The 23,901-nt window shown below is 33.3% G+C and overlaps 1 protein-coding gene across 4 annotated transcripts in view; it reads right to left on the reverse strand.

Annotated features, from left to right (window-relative positions):
- The window catches only part of pcdh7b (protocadherin 7b), a 371,243-nt gene that overhangs the window by 219,278 nt on the left and 128,064 nt on the right, over positions 1-23,901 (reverse strand). For 3 of the 4 annotated variants that reach the window (XM_088627989.1, XM_088628005.1, XM_088628002.1), the window contains exon 2: positions 12,296-12,512. In XM_088627989.1, the coding sequence (XP_088484115.1) occupies positions 12,296-12,512 (217 nt within the window). The remainder of the gene's footprint in view (positions 1-12,295; positions 12,513-23,901) is intronic. The other variant, XM_088627997.1, reaches the window with a different exon arrangement.

Raw genomic sequence — 23,901 nt, forward strand, 5'->3', positions numbered from 1 at the left:
AGCCATGCTGAGAAATTTGGACTGTGGAAATTGAAAAAAAGAACAAAGCATTTTTTTAGTTTTAACCATTTCTGAAGTGAGAGTTTAAAAGACAAAATGCAAGAAATACAGTACACTCCCTAGTATCTGAAAGAAATGCGGGGGGGGGAGTCCCGGAATCAAGGATTTTCAGATAGATAAGATTATAGCAAATTGATACACACCTAGCCTAAAGCAAATGATTAGGACAACACAATGATGAAACCCATTCCTTCTCATAAAACACATCATCCAGGCAAGGGATGCCTTGAATTAATGAATTGGAATGTTAGGCTTTTTAGCTACCTATAACATAAAACATATATCTGTTGAGACCACAAATCCACTCCAAACTGCCTTTCAGCCTGATGATTCCTCTTCTGTCCAGCACACAGGATTATATCCTTCTTGAATGCAAAAGTGTACAGTGATCTCTTGTTCATTTTGAATATCAACCCTGTTCAGCAGGTAAATATGTGATGGTAAATATGTTAATAACCATATCACCTTCCGATGTTTTTTACATTGTACATCATATATATTAAATATACCCATAATATTTTATATATATTCAAATATACCCTGCTAGCCAATTGCACCACCCTGACATTTGGTTACTGAGGGTGTAAATATTCAATGAGGACCAGGGGAAAAAGTGAGATTACTCAACTGCATAAGTATTGATATTTGATATTTTTTTAATCGAAGACGTAATCTATTCATTCTCATTGAATCTTTTTTAAATAACTAGGCAATTCAAAAAATGTTTAAAGTTTCAACCTGTCTGTCAAGCCACACATTTAAAAAGGGACTATTTACCAAGTTCACCTACAGTATGTAGTTAATAACAGGTCTGTGAAACAACTTTGGAAACATTACTCTATCACAAATACAGATTTCACTAATATTTGAAAACATTTGTATGTGTTAATTATACAAAATTTGAAGACAGAATCTTCTGTACTGCATTTAAATAGGAACATTTTTACAATTATAAATTCACAAGTCTACCATTTTCTAGCTGTTTTGTCCAGTACAGAGTTGCGTCAAACAATGGGCACAAGCCAGGCTACACCTTGGTTGGGACGCTAGTCAATCACAGGGCACAGACAGACACTAACACAAACTAAGCACTCACTCATACCACTCCCATTTTTTGTCAGAAGTCATTTAACCTACAGGAATGTTTTTGGACTGTGGGAGGAAAGCCACGTGAACACTTAGAAAACATGCAAATTTGACATAGTACTCCAGGATTTGAGCTCAAGGGCAGCTCCATAAATTTCACCCACCGTACTTGAAGTGTTCCTCAGCACTACAAACAGCACAATGACACCCACCCACACAGAGTGAAAATTGACATAATTTGTTACAGTAATGATTTTTAATCAAAATAATTTACTCAAAATAAATTTGTTTCGAGTTTGGATTTCAAGAGAGTCAAATAATTTGTCTCTCATAGAGTCCAAGGAAAGGCATTCCATAATAATGAAGCAGAAATAGAAAAGGCATGTTCTCCGAAAGTCTGTGATTTAGTCCTGTGTACAGTGACCACAGGACCAGTCTTAACTGAACAGAGCCTACAAGAGGGAGTGTAAATACGAAGGAGTTCAGAGATGTATAATGGAGCCAGATTATTTTGAGCATTGTGTTCTATTATATTATGTATGACTAGATTTCTGCAGGCTGAATTTACTTGTGCATTAACATTTTGGCTATATTCAGTTTTCAAATTTGAAATAAATTTCAGTGAATGTGTAATTATTACTCCCACTGAATTATTGAAGAACATTTTTTGTGTTAAACTAAAACACTGTTTAAAATTTCCTTTGCATTTCAATAATATTTGTTGTATTTCTGTGCATTAAATTCATGTTACTAAGAGGATTTTCAAATCTCAGAGCACTATGAAAGGAAGCACATTTCTACTGACAGTATTACAGGACTTTTTTTATGTGAAGACAATATTAATATGGTTAGAAATTACAAACCATATTCAGTGCAAGCAATAAATGTTTATTTAAAAAACAGACAATACACCTAAGTGGAATGTGTTGTATATTCACAATTAATAATGTATAGTTACTTATCATCGTTTAAATGTCACATGGTAATTGACATTTCATCTGGCAGGTTATGTTTTTTATGTTAAATAATACTGAACAAATCAGTACATACATTTGCTGGACTTCATTGCCTCCTAATAATCCCCATGTATAAACTGGCTTCATTACTCTGTTCTCCACCTCCCAAATTGCTGATGTGTGGTGAGCGTTCTGGCGCACTATGGCTGCCTTCGCACCATCCAGGTGGATGCTGCACATTACTTGTAAAGCACTTTGAGTGGAGTGTCCAAAAAAGCACTGTATAAGTGTATGCAATTATTATTAGCCTTTAACTGTTTCATTGTTTTCTTATATACCTCGTGTTTGGGTTAAATAATTAAAAATAAATTGTTGCGTTACAGCTCTTATAGCATGGAAGAAACATGAGTGCCATATTCACAAACGTGTCACTACCTATGCAGATTTTTAAAACCACAAGCCTTTCAGTGGTCAAGAGCAGTGTTTTTATTGTTACTGTCCTATATTCACCACGCAATTCTGACAGAATCAGTAACATCTGGACTATATGGTTCAAACTGCATTCCGAGCCCCTTGGAACATATCCAACATTGCTATATACATTACAAACTTTTAAAAAATAATAATATTATTTTTTTCTGTTTTAAAGCACAGTGTAGGTTTATGCATTAGGTATTATATAACTTTGTAGACTAAGAGATTACTAAAAATGTTAAAAGTTTGAGACATTTAAAAGTGAACTATTTATGAGAAATCACAAGCAGAATCATATTATACAACAACAACGAAGTTTTGAATAGGTTATTAAGTATTTAACAAAACTAGCCCCAGAGCACAAAAAGACAAGAAGAATACATAATGAACTTATATAGTCATATAATATTACAGACACATGTTTACTTTCTCATTGAAATGTTCAGTCAGATTAAAAGTTACTCTTTATTTATAAATTTATAAATATTTTTTTTATTTCAAAACATCCCAAGCTAATAATAAACGAAGTGTTCAGAGAGCAGACAGACCTACATGCTTTTACTAGTAATATGATTCCTAACTTTTCAAAGTGTCACTATTAGTAATATTACTTCACATTCTGTTGTCACATAATTGAAAAATAAATTTATAGAAATGGTCCTGCTTGTGTAAATTAACTAAATTAAAAGTTTCATAAAGGCCTCACAGAGCTGGGACCCTGGGTTCAATTCCTTGGGTGATATCTGTGTGGAGTTAAAATGTTCTTACCCAAGTTTGTGTGGGATTCCCCAGGGTGCTGTGGTTTCCTCCCTTAGTCAAAAGATATGCTGGTATGTTAATTGGTTCAAATGAAACTGGCCCTGATGTGTTTGTGTCTGTGTGCCCTGTGATGGACTATTATCCATCCTTGTGCCTTTTGCTTGCCAGGTATGGCTCCGGTTCCCCTCATGACACCGTAGTGGATAAAGCAGTTTAGAAAATGGATGAATGGAAAAGTTTCACAGCAGAACAAGGCAAATAATGCATATTCAATTTTATCTTAGAACACAGCATTTTGCTTATTGTTTCTTTTGTTTTAATGCAGACACAGTAATAAGAAATGGAAACAGGACAACAAATAAGTTATTTAAAATCAGTCATGCAACTTCTCTTTCTCTGACCTTGAACACACACCTTTGCAAGTGCTCAGTAACAGCCATAAACAATAACAAATTTCACTTTGCAACTCACAACTGGCAACCCACTAAAGCTAAGCAGGTGTGAACCTGGTCAGTACCTGGATGCAAGACCTCCTGGGAAGGTTGCTGCTGAAAGAGGTGTTAGTGAGGCCAGCAGGGGGCGCTCACCCAGCGGTCCATGTGGGTCCTAATGCCCCAGTATAGTGACAGGGACACTTTACTGTAAACAGGCGCCGTCCTTTGGATGAGACGTAAAGGCTCTCTGTGGTCATTAAAAATCCCAGGGCATTTCTCGAAAAGAGTAGGAGTGTAACCCCGGCATCCTGGCCAAATTTCCCATTGGCCCTTACCAATCATGACCTCCTAATAATCCCCACCTATGAATTGGCTTCATTACTCTGCTGTCCTCCCCACTAATAGCTGATGTGTGGTGAGCGTTCTGGTGCACTATGGCTGCTGTTGGATCATCCTGGTGGATGCTGCACATTGGTGGTGTTGGAGGGGAGTCCCCATCACCTGTAAAGCGCTTTGAGTGGAGTGTCCAGAAAAGCGCTATATAAGCATTTATTATAATAAAGATTAGAGATACATTATAAGAAAAAAAATACTGTTGGAAATCTTCAGTAATTGTAATTCCTTACTAGGATATGTCATACATTTATTTCACACCCAAACCCTCATTAATTTAATTAATTTGGTTCATATTCCTGTTCATTCTTTAAATGTACTGTATAGTGATTTACAATACTGTAGCTCACTGGAATTGACAGAGCTTAAGTACTATGATATTGCTTGACTTAATTCTTAACTAAAAGCACTGTTTCACAGAATAAACAAATCTTTGGTTCATTACAAATCAAATCTTCTACATAGAGACTATAAGATGGAATATGAAAACAGTTTTGCTTACAATAGTCCAGCTAAACAAATCAATGCACAATATATTACTTGATGGATTATTTTATTAAAATTACAGCTTACTACACTTACTTTAGAAATGCCCTTTTCACATAAATAACATATATTCTATGAAAACACAGTTTTAGCATACTTCAGTTAAAATTAAGTTAATAACACTTAACACATTTAACAGTTTTGGCACACGTGCCTTTATATGAATGATGACTGAATTATGCTAATACAAACATTTAAATGTGTGCATGTTGTTAGTGTGAACCCTAAAGATTTTTTTTTTCATTTAAAAATAAAAGAAAATTGATTTACATTTTTTCTCATGTTGTTGATAATAACTATTTTTCATATTTGTTTACTATCAAAAGAAACGTAAGAAAATATGGTATATTCATTATATGTATAGTCTGACCACGATAGTCGTTGAATTTGACTGTTGCATAAACACTAAGTATCCTCATTAGTGTGAGACTTTATTGGATAGAGGTGATAGAGGAAATAATGAAGATACTTAATATGCCCTTCTTATATGCCAAAGATATGTTATGGATGCTTTGTGTGTTAGACCCATTGAAAATGTGTGAAACTTATGGCATCTAGGCCTCAGACACCAGTCAACAGGCATATATTCATCAAGGTTTTATGGAATGGATAAGAATCCAATAAGACACTTTCAGTTAGGAAGTGGTAGTGAGTAGATGGGTCCCAGTCTGTTCCACTTACAGATGCAGCCATTCAAAATAAGAAAAAAAACCCGTACTGTGCAAAATTATCTACAGTTTAGCTCGTTATACCGCAGTATGTGATTGGCTGGCCAAAATGACCGACAGATGGCACTCATGGTGCTTTGGTTGTTAGTGAAACATTTGCTTCATTAATCTTTTTACTGTGCATGTTTTAATCTGATTAATATTGAATATTAATATGAAATTTTACAACTAAAGGGAAATTTTAGTACCTGAGCATAAAAAGAAGAGGAGCATAACGTGTCTTAAGGTCATAAACGATATTAATTTAGGAATATTATGTAAACTGTATATGGCTAGTTTAAATAAAAAATGCACACCAGTATTCCACTTTCATCATAAATATTTTAAGCATCAAATTCTTTCATTCAGTTGCATACTGGGTGGAGTGGTGGCGCTGTGGCTAAGGATTTGTGCCTGTGGCTGGAAAGTTGCTGGTTCAAATCCTGCAGCTGGCAGAGAAAACCTACTTCATTGGGGCCCTGAGCAAGGCCCTTAACCCCAACTGCGCCAGGGCTGCTGTACAATGCCTGACCCTGTGCTCTGACCCCAAGCTTCTCTTCCTGTCTGTGTCTCACAGAGAGAAAGCTGGGGTATGTGAAAAAAAATTGTATATGGCCAATAAAGTGATTTTATACTGTGGTTATTTTGGAAAAGTTTTTATGTGCTCCTTCCGACTATATTAAGTTTCTATACTTCATAAAAAGTTAGAATGTTTTAACCTTTTCTATGAATAGAAATGCACACTATTAAGAATTTGATTAATAGGGAATATAATATGGAATCATGTATCTAAAGAAATTAATAATGATATAATTATATTCATATAGCTCAAATTATTACAGTAGTACACTTTCTTTGTAAACATCTGCATCAATTTGACTAATTCACTGAGGTATGGATTACCGGTTTACAGGTATCAAGTGGCTCAGTGATGTAATGGCTTAGGCATGTGACTTGCATGCTGGAGGTTGGAAGTTTGAACCCAGCTCTTGCCATGAGTTTTCTTTTAACAAATAAACATTTCTTTGAAAAACAAAAATAGTAAATATTATCAACACTATATAGATTTGTTTGGTATTTCTAAATATCACAACACGTTCAAAGTTAAGTGATTTATTAATAACAACTAATAATTTCAAACTGCTTGTATTTTAAAATTGTATTTTGTTTTGTCACTGTTTTCACAGCCTTCAATTGATTAAATGTCTATTTTTGAGAAAGGGTGTTCCAGACCTCTTTTTCTGAAACTCACTCTGTATTCCATGTTTTAACCTTTTCTATGAATACTTGCACTCGTTATCGCAGTAAAAAACCTCATACTTTTTAGAATCCGCTAAATAGGGAATATAATATGGAATCGCTTATCTAAAGAAATTAATAACAATATTAATTTAAGAATCTAAATATATGTATTTATATAGCTGGTAGTATTACTGTAATCCACTTTATTTGTCAAAGTTTTATTTTTAATTTGTATTTTTAATCAATAATTAGTATAAAAATTTTCACTGTGTTAAATTATTGCACATTAATTTGCAAGACTGTGTTCAAACATACGTTAAATCTGACAATCAAAAAACCAGGGTTCACTTTTTTTCTGTCTCTCCCTACTCTCTCTCACCCGCTGCGATTTGGACACAGAATGGTTAAAAATGGGAACAGGTCAGGCAGGCAGAGGGAAGGGGGAGGGGTGAAACTGTTACCTGTCCTGGATAAAGCGGTTGGAAAATAGGTGGATTTACACTTGTAAAAAACATTCAAATTTGATGGCGATATGGAAAATATTATAAATAATAAATGACCTTGGACGGTCTGTAAATTGAAGATTTATAGAGGAGACACATTGTGCCTTTTCTTTCCAGCTTTGAATTACCTTTTACCTACTAGTATATTCCATTGCAGCCAACTTATGTAACACAGCTCCGTACTTCTCACAAAGGCTAGGTGTGTTTCACCCCGCTGTGTTTATGTAGAATAGACAGTTCTGCTTGGGGGATGGGAAGAAATTTTCAGTAGGATGCTCTGTTGTCATTGTTGCTGTTTAACATAAGGTAACCAGCAATCAAATGTACTGTTATTTCTTAACACTATTTTTTCCATACTGTGGTTTTAAAACTTGAACAAAGACATGCTACATGCAAACAGCGCAATGTTGTATAGGTTTAAAGTCAGTACAGTATAGCTTGTGGAAAATACATTTATTTATATTGCATCAAAGCTTAACTCGTTCAGAGCGCCTGACATTACAAACTCCTAGTTAAAAGGAACTAATTTCCAGGAAGTAACCATGTTACAAATGGGAACAGCGCATCGGTCCTTGACCGCTTCTCTTTAATCTGCACAGAACTGTGATGTCTCATCAATGTTTGGTACCAATAAACAGGGGGGCTTCACAGACTTCTTTCTTTGAATTCAACTGCGCTCCAGTAAATAATGTACAATTTATCACCTTCTGCAATGCTTCTAATTTAGCAGGATTTGCGTGATAAGCACATTGTTTAATGAGGATGACATTACCCACGTCTATATCACTGTACGACACAGGTTTGAGTCGGAGTGTCTGTTAATAAAACAGAGCCCCTTCCAATACATACTGCATGATTCCTTTATCCGTTTCAGCTAAATGAAGAGAATTAAATCAGTCAGAATCTCAGTGTGCCTATTGTAAAAATAACCCTTCTTCCCTCCTTTGTTCTTGAAAATTCTTGAAGTAAAGAATTTTGCAAAGAAATCCTTAATCACAATACCATCACTTAATTTATCCAGATACACAAATTCATGCCAGAGCCAACAACAAGGTATAATAGTGGACTATTTTTATGTATTCACTATATAAGAAACAAACCGAATGTAATACTCTGATTGCGCTTTGAACCATTGGGTGCAGTGCTTTATCCATTACCACTACAAGTACAATAAAAGTTTTTTAAAAAGAAACGGATGTCAAAATGTTCACAAATTTTTAAATTCCAAGTTAAATTGTTGGCTCATTACTGGCTGCTGACATTTGGTTTAAGACGAAATATAGATTTTCTAAATTCGGGTGTAAACCTGAAAGAGACACATCGTGTTCACAATAAGCTATAATAGCAGACTATTTTTATGCATTCGGCTATATGAGAAACAAACTGAAAGTAATGCTCCGATTGTGTTTTGAAACGCCTGGGTGCAGCTCACTACATTACAGTGTTAATTACCACTACAAGGACAACAAAGTTTTTTTTAAAAAAAAGAAACAAATGTCAAAATTTTTCCAAATTGTCCACTTACTATAGTATATTATAGCTGCTTAGTTACACGATTCCATATTCATATAACAATCAGGTGATGTTAAATAACTACAACATTGATCTTTTTACAATAATAGCAAGTGGTGTTCTTATTACGTATTCTTAGAAAAGGATAAAACGTTATAACTTTTAATGACGTACAGAATATAAGCTTAATAACGTTAGAACAAGCATTTTAAAACCAGAATCCACTGTAAGTTACCAAGTTAAAGATTTTGATGCATAAAATATTTATGCATAATTAAATTATTTATGATGAAGGTGGAAGGTTGTGTACTTTTGTCCAACTGAGCAATCTTGCTTTTATAAAATATACCGACTTTTTAACGTTGAATGTATAACATGCTGTAATACACAGTTATTAAAAGTCTAAAGAGTATACAACTTAAATTCTTAATTGGAAAAAGACTGTCCCCCACAGAGACCGGGATTCGAAACCAGGCGTTTTCTGGCAACAGCTCAAATGCTGTACATGAGACGCTAAGCTTTAGCTAAGCTAAGGTACTTCCGGATACTATTATCATATTTCAATTAACATGGGGTATAGTATACCCACTGCATTTTAACGCACCGTACCTCGCTCATTTAGAATGGCTGGATCTGTATTTAAAATAATAATATTCTTTTAAAGGGGTTTAATAGACTATAAAATTATGGCTAAACCTCTTTTACCTCTGATTATGGAAAATGCTACCAAGAAAAAAGAAACACCTTTGATAGGAGAGCACATTATGTTCAGAGAACAGTCACCATTAGATAGCTCACCTTCAGTGTAGTTTTTATCAAACATCGAGAAAGGCAAAATTCATGAAAAGCTATATGATGAAACTATAAACAATAAGCTTTCAGAGTTATCAAATAAACAGCATACAAAACTCCATTGGGCACCCTACATAAAGATATTGACAACTACAAAAAAGACAAAGAGGAGATAATTAAGGAGTTAAGGGAGGAACTAGATGATATGGAAAACAGGGCACGATGTAAATATCTACCTCTTGTGAGGTTTTCTGTGGGGGTTGAGGGCAACAATGACATCGTGTTTTTTGCAGAAATGGCTACTGAAAATCCTGGGAATTAAGGATGTTTGGCAATTTGAAAATAAGAGGTGCAATGGTACTCTTCACCTCCTACCAACAAAATAAAAGAAACCCTGGGCATTAACAATTTGCCTGCTTTGCTTTCAGGACACTGAGAAAATTGTTATAGCAGCTAAAATTAAAGGCAAGTTGAAATAAGAAAATTAATCTATAATAATCTTAAGAGATATGTCTACTGTGCTACACAAGAGGAGAAAAAAGTTTACTGCTTTAAGAAAACTATTTAGCTTATCATGTCAGATCAGTCCCCATTACTACTTTTGATAGTCACTGTGTCTTGGGGAGTACAAATGATGGGGATCTAGTATTCATCTACTTAATGATATAGACTTCCTTGCTTTTACTAATACAAATATTGATACAAAGTTTCTTTATCTCTTCCAGACTCTTTCAATACCAATATCTTACAACCTATACAGCAACACCCATTTCACAATAATCCTGAACTTCCAGAGATATTAAGAGATGGGATCATACAAATTTGATACAACAGAGAAATACAAACATTTAGGCATTTATATAAAGGTCATATTAATGACTTTTGATCAGCTGAATCTGAAATATAAGTTATATCCTGCATATTTCCATACTTACAGGTCAGGCCTGTTAATCCAGTAGAATTAAATATAAAGCTTTCATGCACTGGAGGGACTTACTCATCATTAAATTAATTAAAATGGCATTAATTGCTGCTAATAAATGTACAGCTCTTAACAGAAAATGCAGTATACACCCAAGCTCCTCCACGTGGTTCACCTTTTATGTGTCACCGGAAACAAAATATGACTTATGTTACCTTCATGTTAACCTCAACTCCTGTGAATAATACAAGTAGTTGAGTTAAACATAATGTATTGGGTTTTTGGTTATGCTGCTTTATGCTCAGCATTCCATTTGAACCTTTATAGATTTGATATTTTTTATCGTATGTTTTTTTCTTTATAGTTGTTGTGTATATCAATAAAGAAAGCAGTAAGAATAATGTTAAAAAAAGAATATTAAAAGACACAATCCACAATCAAGTAAAAAGTGTGCATTAAAGATGCACATCTTGTATGGCTTCCAGTGGTGGCCACATATGTTGTTAACCTGTGATCCCCTGTTGATCAATGCTGTTGATAAATTTTAATCAGCATAATAAATTCACCTATGTCATTATTGTTCAATAAATTGTCAGTGCATGTGTTTTATTATGTGTAATTATTCCAATTATACATGATACGTTTCTTTGATGAAGGCATATATAGCATAAAAAAGACAGTCAAATGTTACTGGATCCACCTGTAATTTGTGGGATTTTAATACTTCCCAGCATATATTGTATACTTATAAATGAAGCACAAATTCTAATATAACAAAATATCTTTCAATATAGAATTAATGTAATGTAAATTGTGCCACTATATTTTAATGGAGTTACTCAGAAAATGTTTACTAGATAAATTACCAGTCAAACCACACTAGGGCAATGTGGGTTAGAAAACAAATATCAGGAATATACACAAATGTAATCTTGATTCCTTCTGTAAGAATGCCTTGTCAATTTCTTTATAACAAAGAACAATTTACCTTTTTGGGTCAATATGTCTTTAACAAAGAGGAGCGGTCATTATAATCTAATGAATGCCCCCAAATTAAGCCATAATTTGTCTTCGAAGATCTGAGTTTTCCAGCAACCCAAAGAAAGGTGCTCACTCTTTGAAGGACACGTTGCCCCTTGTGATCCATGACAACCTGATCCACAAAGTCATTTCTGAATAAATCAACATCAATCTACACTAAACAATCTGCATAGATCCTACTAACTGCTGTTACAAGTGAACACTTTCAAATCACACAAGCCTGGAATACATTCCTTAAAGGTATGATCATTGAATCATTCATATTCTTACCATTATTTTCGAAGATCTCATAACAACTAGGTTATTTCACCAGTATAAATAAAAGTATTTCACAGTAACTGAAATGTATTTCCGTTTCCATTTTTGAGCTTTGAGCAGTGGTAGTTACTAAAAACCACATTATGTATCTCACAATGAATTCTAACGAATGTACTCAATCATTCATTAATGGATAAAAATATAGATGCTAACCTAACTTAGAAAGACTATAATATGAATGGCCATATAAGAATATGTGGATTCTATCAATAAAGGGCCATTTCCTGACACCATTCCTTACAAATACTAAGTATCAAAGGATGCTTTCAGATTTTAAAAAATAAACAATATAAATAATACGGTTGCATAACTGTTAATTATATTAACTGATACAAGTAATCAAATAATAACACGGATCATTTTCTATTAAGGCAGTTTTTTTTCACACACATATTGTACACATTGCAAAATAGATAGGAGAAACAATTCAGTTCCTTTTAATGGCTCTAAAGTAAAATAAAAACCTAACTAATTGTACCTAACTATAATACTGGGTATTAGTGTTCCTTGGTGTCGTGATTCATGTGTGTCTGATTGTGTTTGCCCCTACCATTTTCCATATGCTCTGCCTCACCAACACTGCCATCCGGCGTAGTCCTCTCATAGTTGTCCTCAGGGAGGGGAAGGGCTCCCAGTCTGGGACCTGATGAGCTCTTACTGCTGGGCGTCTCTGATTCTTCCAATCCACTATCATAGCAACTCTGCAATGATCCCTGATGCGGGTCCTGAGGCTGGCTCACCACAGAAAATGTCACTCTGCGAAATGGCTACAAAAGAAAAGATTCTGCAGGTCACTTTCAAGGCTGAAAATGCAAGAAATTTCAAATTCATTAACTTCTGACATAGAAGCAACACATTGCTTTTATGGACTAGAATTGCAAAACAGGATTCATTTGCTAATACCTTCCCATCATGTTCATAACAACACCTTCACTGTTGTGTGTTGCTGTATATGCTTGTGGGTGGCTGTGTGAGTGACATGTTTCTTTTTCTTGCTTTTCAAGACAGTGTCTGCTAGAAACAATTGATAAATATGCATGTTTACTTTTATTTTATCATTACATTTTGAAAAGGTAAACAGTACATATAAAATAATAAAATATATATTACCTCATTGTAAGAACAACATACATTAATAATATGTTTGGAACATTAAATGCATGAGAAATAAATAGATTGTTATTGTACAGAAATTAAATATATACACACAATTATATACATACTGTTTAGCCACAGTCAATCATAACTGCTGGGAATAGCCAGCATACACCAAGAACCAGCAGTGAATAAATAGAAAGAAAAATATTTCCTACACTCTTAACCAAGTTAAATTAACTTTTGAAAGCCTTTGACAGGTTTGATTATTTTGACTACATTTTCAAGTTTTAATAAAAATATCTGCTATAGTTATCTTTTTACAGTCTCTGGATTACAGTAAATTGAAAAGAATCATTGACAACTTTGTGTAAATAACACATCATTTATATGCATGTTTTAAAGACTGTTTTTAAAATTAAATAAATCATTTAACTATAATCTTTTAATTGTAAATATTAATAATTTCCAAGGCAAACAATATAATACCTAGTCATTGATACTAAAGACACATTCAGAATTTTACATAGCAGAATAATACAGTTTAAATGTAATTCTCAATCATAAATAAATGAGCACATTAGTATTTGCTTTATGATTTTTACTCTTATGTCAATTCTTAAAACTTCACTGCTGTACTCTCTTGAATTTGGAAAGCTGCCAACTGCTTTCAATGCTTGTGTATGTTATACCTACAGTACTAAGGTAACATGCTCCGACACTGCTGTCTTCCAGTAGGATGGCAAAAACATTTATCAACAGAGACTGAAAATCAGCCATATTCTTTTTGAATGTCATATAATACAGAGATAAAGCAAAAAATATACAGCCTTTTAAAAATAATATGAATAAATTTGGCCTGTAAGTCAGGGTCTTACAACTTAATGTCATGGCAAGCAGTGATTGAAAAGATTTCATTAATTGGTATGTCATCACATTATTTTTTCCTTTTTTGCAGCAGGTCTGCTCTACATTATCCATTTACTATATATGCAAAATCACTCAGCAAATTTAAGATAAAGGCAGATGCACAACAGTACAATCAGAGTAAAAAATATGTAAACAACTGCCTGTCTTTTGACCAACTGTTCACTTTTGGTGTATTTTTAAACCAATGCATACATGTATACTGGCGTTAAAAATACAACATATGAGTAGCGTACTGGCATAAATATAATTTTTTGTCATTTTCAATGCCTTTCACTGTATACATGATAAAAAATACCTTCGTATTAAGTGGAATATAAGTAGTAGTAAAGTTGCTATCTATACACCCATTTTAGGCTGCATAACTATCAGTGAATATAATTCTGAAGGATTTCTGAAACTCCATAGGCAATGTAAACTACAGAATCAGGGATCTAATGTTTAAATGTAAACATTACACCCTCCAAAAATGTCAACATCTTTCACCCTGCACTACTCTTAGCTGGACATAGGCAATGACATGATTAAACAAGCTGAATGTTAAGCCCAATGAAAATCAAGTAAGAAAAATATAATAAGAAACCAGAATGTCCCAATTTGTCATTTTTATGATCGTGGCTTTGTACATTTGTTGCAAGTGATTATTAAGTGGTAATATTATTTTGTTCAATATAGAATTGATTGATAAATGGTATAGATTTACTATTCACACTGGCTGCTTGTGTGTTGAGATTTTTTAATCAGGAATTTGCAAATTATGATTAATGTTAATTAAAGATAGCTAATTGAAAAGCTCAACTAAGATATCAGTTTGAAATCAGTTTGGAAATTAGAAATCAGTGTATTAGTTAGGATTAGTTAAGACTGTATTTCCAGTATGGCATTCTTGTAGAAAGAATCTTCAACACTGTCTCGGACAGTAAATTAAAACATGGTAATGCTCACCTGGGGCACCTTCACCCCACATGCTGTGACAAATACAGCATGACAAAGAGTGCAATTAATATAAGCACTTGCTTGTAATCCCAGCAAAAGATTTCCAAAGATGACACTGTTAATAAAAATACACATGAGGACTTTCAGGTAAATGTATATTATTGGAGTTGCCACATACTTGTTTTAAATGTGTCTTTAATTTTTGAAGCAGTGATGCAATATAACGGCAGATTTTCTATACAATCTTACCAAACACTAATTGTAATTGTTGCATCATGACATTGTTGTTTAGACATATTAGTAGCTGACTCCTCTCAACAAAATGTATAATTAGTATAGTTTTCAGAAAACTTCCCAAAAATAATTCAAATTTAAATGCTATTAGTATTTTCAATGTGTGAATCTACATCCACTAAGTTTTCTTAATTATTTACTTCTTGAACTGTAGTGAAAATAAGACAACTGTAATGAGTCCCTTGCTGTATAAACTCACATTTGTTTTCACACCACTTTATTGTGCAAGAGAAATATGTGATTTGGCTTAAAAAAATCTATTTTTAAGTTAAGTTTTCTAATTTACATTTTAACTATACACATTTTCATGATACCTCCATGAAAACACACATCTGTCCTTATATAAAGTGTATTTGAATAAATGGAAAATAGCTAAGTATAATTATTATATACATGATTCATTATAAATGTAATCACTGAATCAAATGTACACTGAAATAAAGAGATTATGAATTGTTACCATAATGGGGTGTATAGTTCTTAATTCCTTAATAATAGCATTTGAATCCCTCTCTATAGAGTTTAGTTTTGATAATGCAAACAACATGTAAATATTAAAAAAACCTTAACAATTTGATTTATTAACATATTAACTTAGAAATATAACAGAGGGTAATTTGTTCTATATCTATTATGAGGTTATGAGCGCTCTGAGAAGCCACCTTTAAAGGCGCTATATAAAATAAAGTTTATTATTATTATTATTATTATTATTATTATTATTATTATGAGATGGAACATATCTAAACATTTATAAAATGCACCTTTTCCTTACAGCATACTAGAATTCAGTAATAGCAATAACTGTACAATGGCAACAGATTCTTATCTTGATGCTTTGACTTTTTAATCCTGAAACTTCAAAGGAGCTAAACTGAGATGAAACATTACAAATTTAAATTTCTCACATTACCATTATATATAAATGCACTTATAAATTGTTTATTGTTGTTCCCATGGAATTAAGATTTTCACAAAATACTAAAAATATGCATTAATATATTACATATATTTTTGTATTTAAACTGGTATAGTATGGTGCATTTCTTAAATAAGACAATAATCCCCATTCTTGCACAAAATGTTTTCATTGAATGCATTGCTGTCAAGAATAAATCACTTCTGCATTTATTTATAATCAATACTCAAGAAATGAAGTGAAATAAATATTTATTAAATAAATGTGTTATAAAAATGAACCATTTAGGGATACTTCATATTATTTTAATTAAATTAACACATAAATATATATTAGCTCAGATTTAAAAAACCAAGATTTTTCAATATAATGAAAACATTTACATGCATTGGTAATTCTGTTGCTTACCAAGGTACCCATTGTACAGCAGTTTTCTAAATGTTCTTAAATTACTGGCAACTTCATAATAAAGTCTATAATTTATACATTACGATTCAATTTATTTAGTGCAGGGAGAACAAAAAATAGGATTTACAGAAATCAAGATAATTTGTGTACAGCTGAATTTTATCCATCTAGAGCTTGAAGTTTATCTGTCAAATAGATTTCTCTGACATTAGTTTCATAAAATGTATATAAAGAGTGCAACAATACAAAGCACAGATATGCTGTGTGGATTTGTTTTTTTAATAAATAAAATAAGTCAATAGGTTTATTTCTTCTATGCCAGCAAAGAAAATGAATGGTCCTTCACTCACTGTGAAATCATGTAAGGGACTGCATTGCCACAACCAATCTACTTCTCCCTTTCAGTGGTTCAAGGGTAAATCAGTCTAAACTGTCACTCTGTCACTCTGTGTGATCTTCTGAAAATAAACTAGAATCCTGACAAATAGCCTGGTAGTTCTGATGTGTACTGTTGTTCATTTGAGATAGAGGTGATACTTCATATTTCTGACTGAAGAAATAAGTAAAGTCCCCGAGGACAAACAACTGGGCTTTGACCTCTGTTCCTGATCACACAAGTTAGAATCTTAAAAAATCATTTCAAAGTTCTGTTTATGTAAATTCCAATGCTAAAACTTTCTGGACAAAAGTTTACTTTTATAAACTTTACGAGTCCACTGCTGTTTCAATTTTTTAAACATGATTAAGTATTTTTAATTGAATTAACAAAACATCACAGTGTACACAATACCATAGCCTAATATAGAATGGACTGCAAGGGACTTGCAGTAAAACATTAATTATACATGTAATTGGAAAAAAATTAACGTTTTGCAAAATATATCTTTAAATTTACCACCATATACAAACCTGTATTTTTGTAAAAGTTACACAATAATTTATTTTTTTTAGATTTCATACTAAGATACTAAGATAGTTACATATGAATAGAATGGTGCAGTTTTTTTTTGTCTTTGCAAGTGGTACTCCATAGAGAGTTGAACTCCATAGAAAATACAAATGGACCCTGGGCTGTGAATCTTCCCATTAGCTGTCTACTGCATCATTGAACTGACCCACAACTACCCCTAAAAAGCATTAGCAATGTCTTACTTCTGCAGTTCTTTATATTTGTGCATCATTGCAAATATCTGCATTTTTATGGTGATTCCACCAAAAAATGCCTCAGACTCAGAGAGCCTAAGGAGATTTTTATGTGATACTTAAAAGGAACTAAAATACAACTTGTGATTAAGGAAATTAATATACTGCATTGCAAGTTATAAAACAGTCTGTTTTAATCAGAATAATTCATCATTAAAACTCCTATTGATTGGCAGGGTCAAGCCTTTTTTATATGTTGTAGCTGAGTTTTATCCTAACCATTATTAGTCTACACTTTTATTTAATTAATTTTGGTCACTGTTTACAAATTTTAAAAGTTCCGCAATATGTTATTGATCTGTTAAATTATTGTTTTCCTGCCATCACAAGTATAATATGTAATTCAACAGAAAGGTTACTTGGTAAGGTTTCTCAGTTAATTTATTTATTTTATAGAGTGTCCAGAGATTATTTTGAGGACTAGATAGACTAAGTTTCTAAATTAAAAAAAATAATAACCAAACTGGTTAAGTTTGTTTTTATAACTTTAAGCTCCACACTCAAAACATGTGAGCTTCTTTCAGACATGTCTGTAGCAGATCATGATACAGTACATCACGAATGTATTGTAAAACTGTTCTGCCAATGAAGCAAGGAGAATAAACAAAACTGAGACTCTTGTATTATTTCAATAGAACAGACAGAGCACATATAGGCTCTAGACAAGGTCAAGAACAAAACTACTATATAATTAACTCCTGATGTTAAAGTTTAATGTGCAACCTGAGTGCTATCAACTTTCAACACCCAAAACCAACGTTTGTTTACACATTTATCAATTAAGTCTTATATCAAGTCATCCATGGTTGTAGAAGTTGCTTACCCTTGAATGATGGATGTGGATAATTTACAACACAATGATTCTAGATATAATATTCACCCTTTTGAGTTCAATGCAAGCTAAATATCTTCTATATTATTATCCCTATAGATAATTTGAAGAAACATGTTGATCTTTTTTATTTTACATAAAAATAAAATGGTCGATTTATTTTTTACATCTCATTTATTATATACACCCCATTTCTTATATACATTATTATATTTAGGAGGTATATAGTTAGTTCTTAACCTCATTCAAAAATGTGTAGTGTACTACAGATTATGTGACACATACAAGAAAATGGATACTTCTCACTAGTATCACCATTTATTTCCCTTGTTTTCTTTTCCCTTTTTAACACTTGGGTAAATAATGAAAACTAATGAAGAAAGAGATGGCTTCTCCTCATACTACACTACATGAAAACAGTTCAAACAGACATCCATTCAGGAGGTGCTAATTCTATAGTAGAGAAAATGATAGCCAAGATTCTCTGCTTGAACAATGTCACAATATATGATAATATCACTGTCCTTTTCTCTATTAAACTGAACTCTACTGCTTAGGTTAAGGCGATAGAAAAGGTTGCCGCCTCTGTCAGTAAAAGCAGAACTGTGTTATGCTAAAAAAGGCATTTACCACTGTCTACAGATGGTAAAAAAATAAATTACCTTCTGGACAGGTCAAGTAACACCAACTGACTGACTGATCTGCCTGTAATATTGAAAGATAATTGGAACAGAATAATCTAATAGAATAGATTATAATTCTAATAGAAGATAATAATAACCTATAGAACAGGGGTCAGCAACCCTTCACAAAGGACTTGAGAAGAGTTGGCTCATGTACAGATGCAGCCATTCAAAACAAGAGGGTGATACCGCATTATAATGCGGTGCGCTTGTCGCAGTGTAACACAAGTTACCATATAATACCGCATGGTACCGCAAGTAAAATAATGGTATCCGGAATTTCCGCAAGGTGGAGCTAATAAAGCTCAACCTCTCATGTCCTAATTTAGTTTGCAGTGTTGGGGGCTGGGGGGGTGGGGCTCAAACAGGAGTGACGTTCCGTGTCTGCTTTTGATAAGTCCCAAATTATTATGTCAAACACATCATAGATTTGTTAAGATAAGAGATCAGAATTTAATTTTGGATTATATGACAATATAAGCACAATTTACGGGAGGCAACTGTTAAGACCCTTTACTTAATTGGCATCTTGATGTGTTTTTATGATTTCACAGATGGTTTTATCTTTATATTCTTCACAAGATCAGAACATTGTACTTTCACAATCTCTGTCTCTGCAGATTTTAATGTATCCCCAGTTGCATTGATTTGGATAGTTTTGCATATTTTTTTCTTGATTTGACTTATCATTTATACATATTATATTATATATTAAATTACTCTCCTGGAAATTAATTGTTTTTAATTACATTAATAAACATTTTTTTACCAAAAGAAAATGGATGTTGCCATGATGCAGGAGTCTCATACTAAGCATGTAGGATGATTATCATGGTGACAAATGTTTTAACAAAATCAAAACACATTGGGTTTTATCATACCATAACTCTCCAGATTTCACTGAACTTTTGGACCTCTCTGAATATAATTTTATTTTTTGGTGCTGATCTGGATTTCAATCTAGCTCTCACTTGTGTGTGAAACCTTACACTCTGCTGTATCTGTAGAAGTTGCTTAGACTTAAATGATCCTTGTTGCTCTGCTGAGATTTACACCTGATCTTGGACTAGTTGATTATTCCTACCTTACATCATTCTTTAAGACTGATTTCATTTTCACATCAAAGTTCTTTTTTTTTCACAATTTCACAATGTAGACATTCTACCATTCGTTTTTTTTTAAATGACAATGTAATGTATCCTGATATACAGATGCAGCCATTCAAAATGGGTGAGGTATTTCGCGGCATACCCCGGTGGGCGTGTCATAGTATCACGCGGTATCACGCGGTTTCACGTGTGTCACGTGACTAACTATCCGGCGTCGCCTTGTAAAACCGCCAGGGGGAGCTTAACCTCTCATGTACAGCATTTGAGCCTTTAATTTTGAACTGTGTATTACAGCATGTTAATCATCAGTCATTAAAATGTTGGTATATTTTATGAAAGCAAGATTGCTCAGTTGGACAAAAGTACACAACCTACCTTTATCAGAAATATTTATGCATCAAAGCCTTTACTGAAGATATTACTAATAGTATTAATAATGGATGACTTTGGACAAGCTGTATACTCAAAGTATAATTTCTTTAGCACATTTGTACAAGCACTTGGAATCTGTCCAAGCCATACTTTGTCAGGCATTTTGTTTTACTTCAACGGGGCATAAAAACTTCCTTGCTTTTAACAGGGCGTTTCATAATTTCTAGCTACGAAAATGATTTAAAATGCGACACCTATCATTCAACTAGAGCTTAAAATATCACAAGGAAAAATACACACCGGTATTCCATTTCTCCCTAAACATTGTAAGCTTCGAAGTCTTTAACTAACGTGATACCGGAGTCAACAAGCATACTTTTAGAATTTGATTAAAAGGGAATATAATATGGAATCGCGTATCTAAAGAATTTAATAACGGTATGATTATATCCGTGTACTGGCAGGACTGTGTAGGGCTGTTTCGCCTACCTGATCATGCGAGCTGTCTTGTAGCCTACTGGTCTAGGTGTGTGACTACCAACTGGCAGGTTGTGTGTTCGAATCCAGCTGGTGCTGGACTTTTATTTTAACAAACATTTCTTCAAAAAAATAGGTAAGCGATATTATGGACAATCAATTGACTTTTATATTTCAAAATATCGCAATATGATCGATATTTGCGATATTTTGAATATATCTTCCCTTCTGACAGCGGTTCCTGCTTCTATTGTGTGTGTGTGTGCAACAGTAAATTTTTATAGAGAAATGGAGGCTGGACAGTATGCGTTACAATATAAACATTTATATTGATTTAAATCGTGTTCTGATTTAAATCGCAAACGTGTGTTTAATTATGTGTTTTTTAATCATGATCAGGCTAATGCATTTCTACATTTTCTGTATGAACCAGCTTAGAGGTTCATACAGAAAGACAGCTTGTGTTTAAATTGAGTGTAAGGTAATTTATGCTTCTAAAGTCATGGTCAGTATTGTTGTACTGTGCTGTACTGTGTCACATTATTTTATAGCGTTTTTATTGCGTTATTAAATCCGGTGGCGCTGTGTTAGTTTCCTGACTCACATTATTTAAACTGCGACACTGATCATTCATCTCTAAATAAACTTTATTTTATATAGCGTTTTAAGCGAATAGGTAATTAGATTGCTCATAAACCTAATCACTTTTTCTACATAAACACAGCGTGATTGCTCTCTGAAAATGCTTTTCCTTTATTTTTAAAGTAGGCTCAGATTTCAACTATAGATCGTATTATTATAAACTTTCTTGGAAAATGTATTTTATGTAAACCATGTTTGCTATTAATTCATTTAGGGCTAAAATACGTTCATTGTCTTCTAATCGAGTCGAGTTGACATTGGAAGCCTGCCACACCCGGACCGTTAAACCAACGCATTAGCACGTCAAAGCCCATTGAGCCAGTATTGGCTTTAGTATCCCCCCTTCTCCCCTCAATTCAATTCAATTCAAGGTGTTTTATTTGCATGACAGATGGGTACAAGCAGTGTTGGGTACTGTATGTATATTGTAACGCTTACGGCAGACAGGCACTGTGTAGGAGCCGACGCACCAGAGCAGCGCCTGCAATTTTTATATTTATAACTTAGTTTTTAAAATTAGTCAAGCAATACGAAGCATCTCCTTTTACTTAGTGCCTGAGCATACTGCAACGCGTGTGAAGCCCATAAACGATATTAATTTTGGAACTTAAACATACAGTATATGGCTGGTCTCGGTACTTTAAAGAAAACATACACACCAGTATTCCATTTCTCCCTAAACATTTTAAGCATCGAAGTCTTTAACTAACGCGATACCGGAGTCAACAAGCATACTTTTAGAATTTGATTAAAAGGGAATATAATATGGAATCGCGTATCTCCAGAATTTAAAGACCAGACAATCGCAAACTCGTTTTCAATAAAATTATTTTATTCATTCAGCAGTTTGTGAGAGGGACATCCAGCAGGGAGAGACACACACACCCGTTTTCATTGACAACATTGTTTTTTTTTCAATTCCTCTTGTCTAACAGGAATGTTTTGTTTGTGGACAGACTGTTAGACAAGAGGAAAAGACCGCCTCCTCCTACGAAGCATTTTGTTGATCCGATCACGAATTCTTTTCCAGTCGTTCGCAGCAAGGGTTGAGAATCTCCGATTCACCATCGTACTAATGGTTTCCCGGAGATTGGGTTAAAAAAAAACAAAAAACATACTAACAACTGTGCCATCCTACTCCTTAGTTAATACATTTTATTATTCATAAACAGTTAACATTGTTAGCAAAATATTTTGAATTATATTTAACCCTATTTTTTCTTTAGTTTTGTATTTAACTTATTATATGATAGTCAGACTTAATGTATATTTGAACAATGAAAATATATTTTTACAAGATTTTACATTAAGCACTTAAAATTAATATGGTTAATAATAGTAAACTGTAACATGCTGTAACAAGATCGGTTAAACTGCGAAGAAAATGCTTTCAGAGAAAATGTTTCAACCAAACCTGTTCCCACACACCCCGCCCCCACTACCATTAGAATATACACAAACATTTTAGCGTTTCATTCTGAGCAGAAGACCCTCACACCTGAAGAGTGCTGGCTGTGACGAATTAAACCGGTTTTACAGGTTTCAATCACAGACCATGTGACATGGGACTCAGTAAACTACAGTAACACCGTATTTGATAACGCTTTAAAAACGCTATAAATAATGTGACTTGGCACAGAACAAGTTTACAGCACAGTACAAAGATAAATGCTGACCATGACTTTAGAAGCATAAATTGCCTTACACTCAATTTAAACACAAGCTGTCTTTAGCCCTCTAAGCTGGTTCATACAGAAATGTAGAGATCTAGGCTCAGAACACACAGCTTCATTAGCGAATACATATGCAGGACAACTAGAGAAGACGTTTTACAGAGGATGGATTTTTAGAAACATCCCATCAGACATCCCATCATATTCACAACGTGAAATCTAGAAAATAATATTACGTAACCAAAATCCGCAATATGGAAACCTTAACCTTAATCATATTCTACAAAGCAAAAACATTATTTTCTCTTTAAACTTTTTTAACTTTTAACTCCTATTCTGCATACTCCTGATTTCATAATCAATAAGAAACCTATATTTTTCAATTTGGTACTAAAAAGACATCAAAAAGCTTGGACAACTTCATGATAATTGTCAATTAATTCCATTTCCTAGATTAGCCCAATTATATTCTCTCCCCCAAAAGCCAATTATTTCAATATATGGGGTTATCTCAGGTTTTTAAAGACAAAATTTCTTCAATCACATTGTTACCCTATAGTTCAAAGCTGACAGATATATTACTCAA

Source organism: Lepisosteus platostomus, chromosome 1 (genome assembly GCF_059453375.1).
Source record: "Lepisosteus platostomus isolate fLepPlt1 chromosome 1, fLepPlt1.hap1, whole genome shotgun sequence".
Taxonomy (NCBI): domain Eukaryota; kingdom Metazoa; phylum Chordata; class Actinopteri; order Semionotiformes; family Lepisosteidae; genus Lepisosteus; species Lepisosteus platostomus.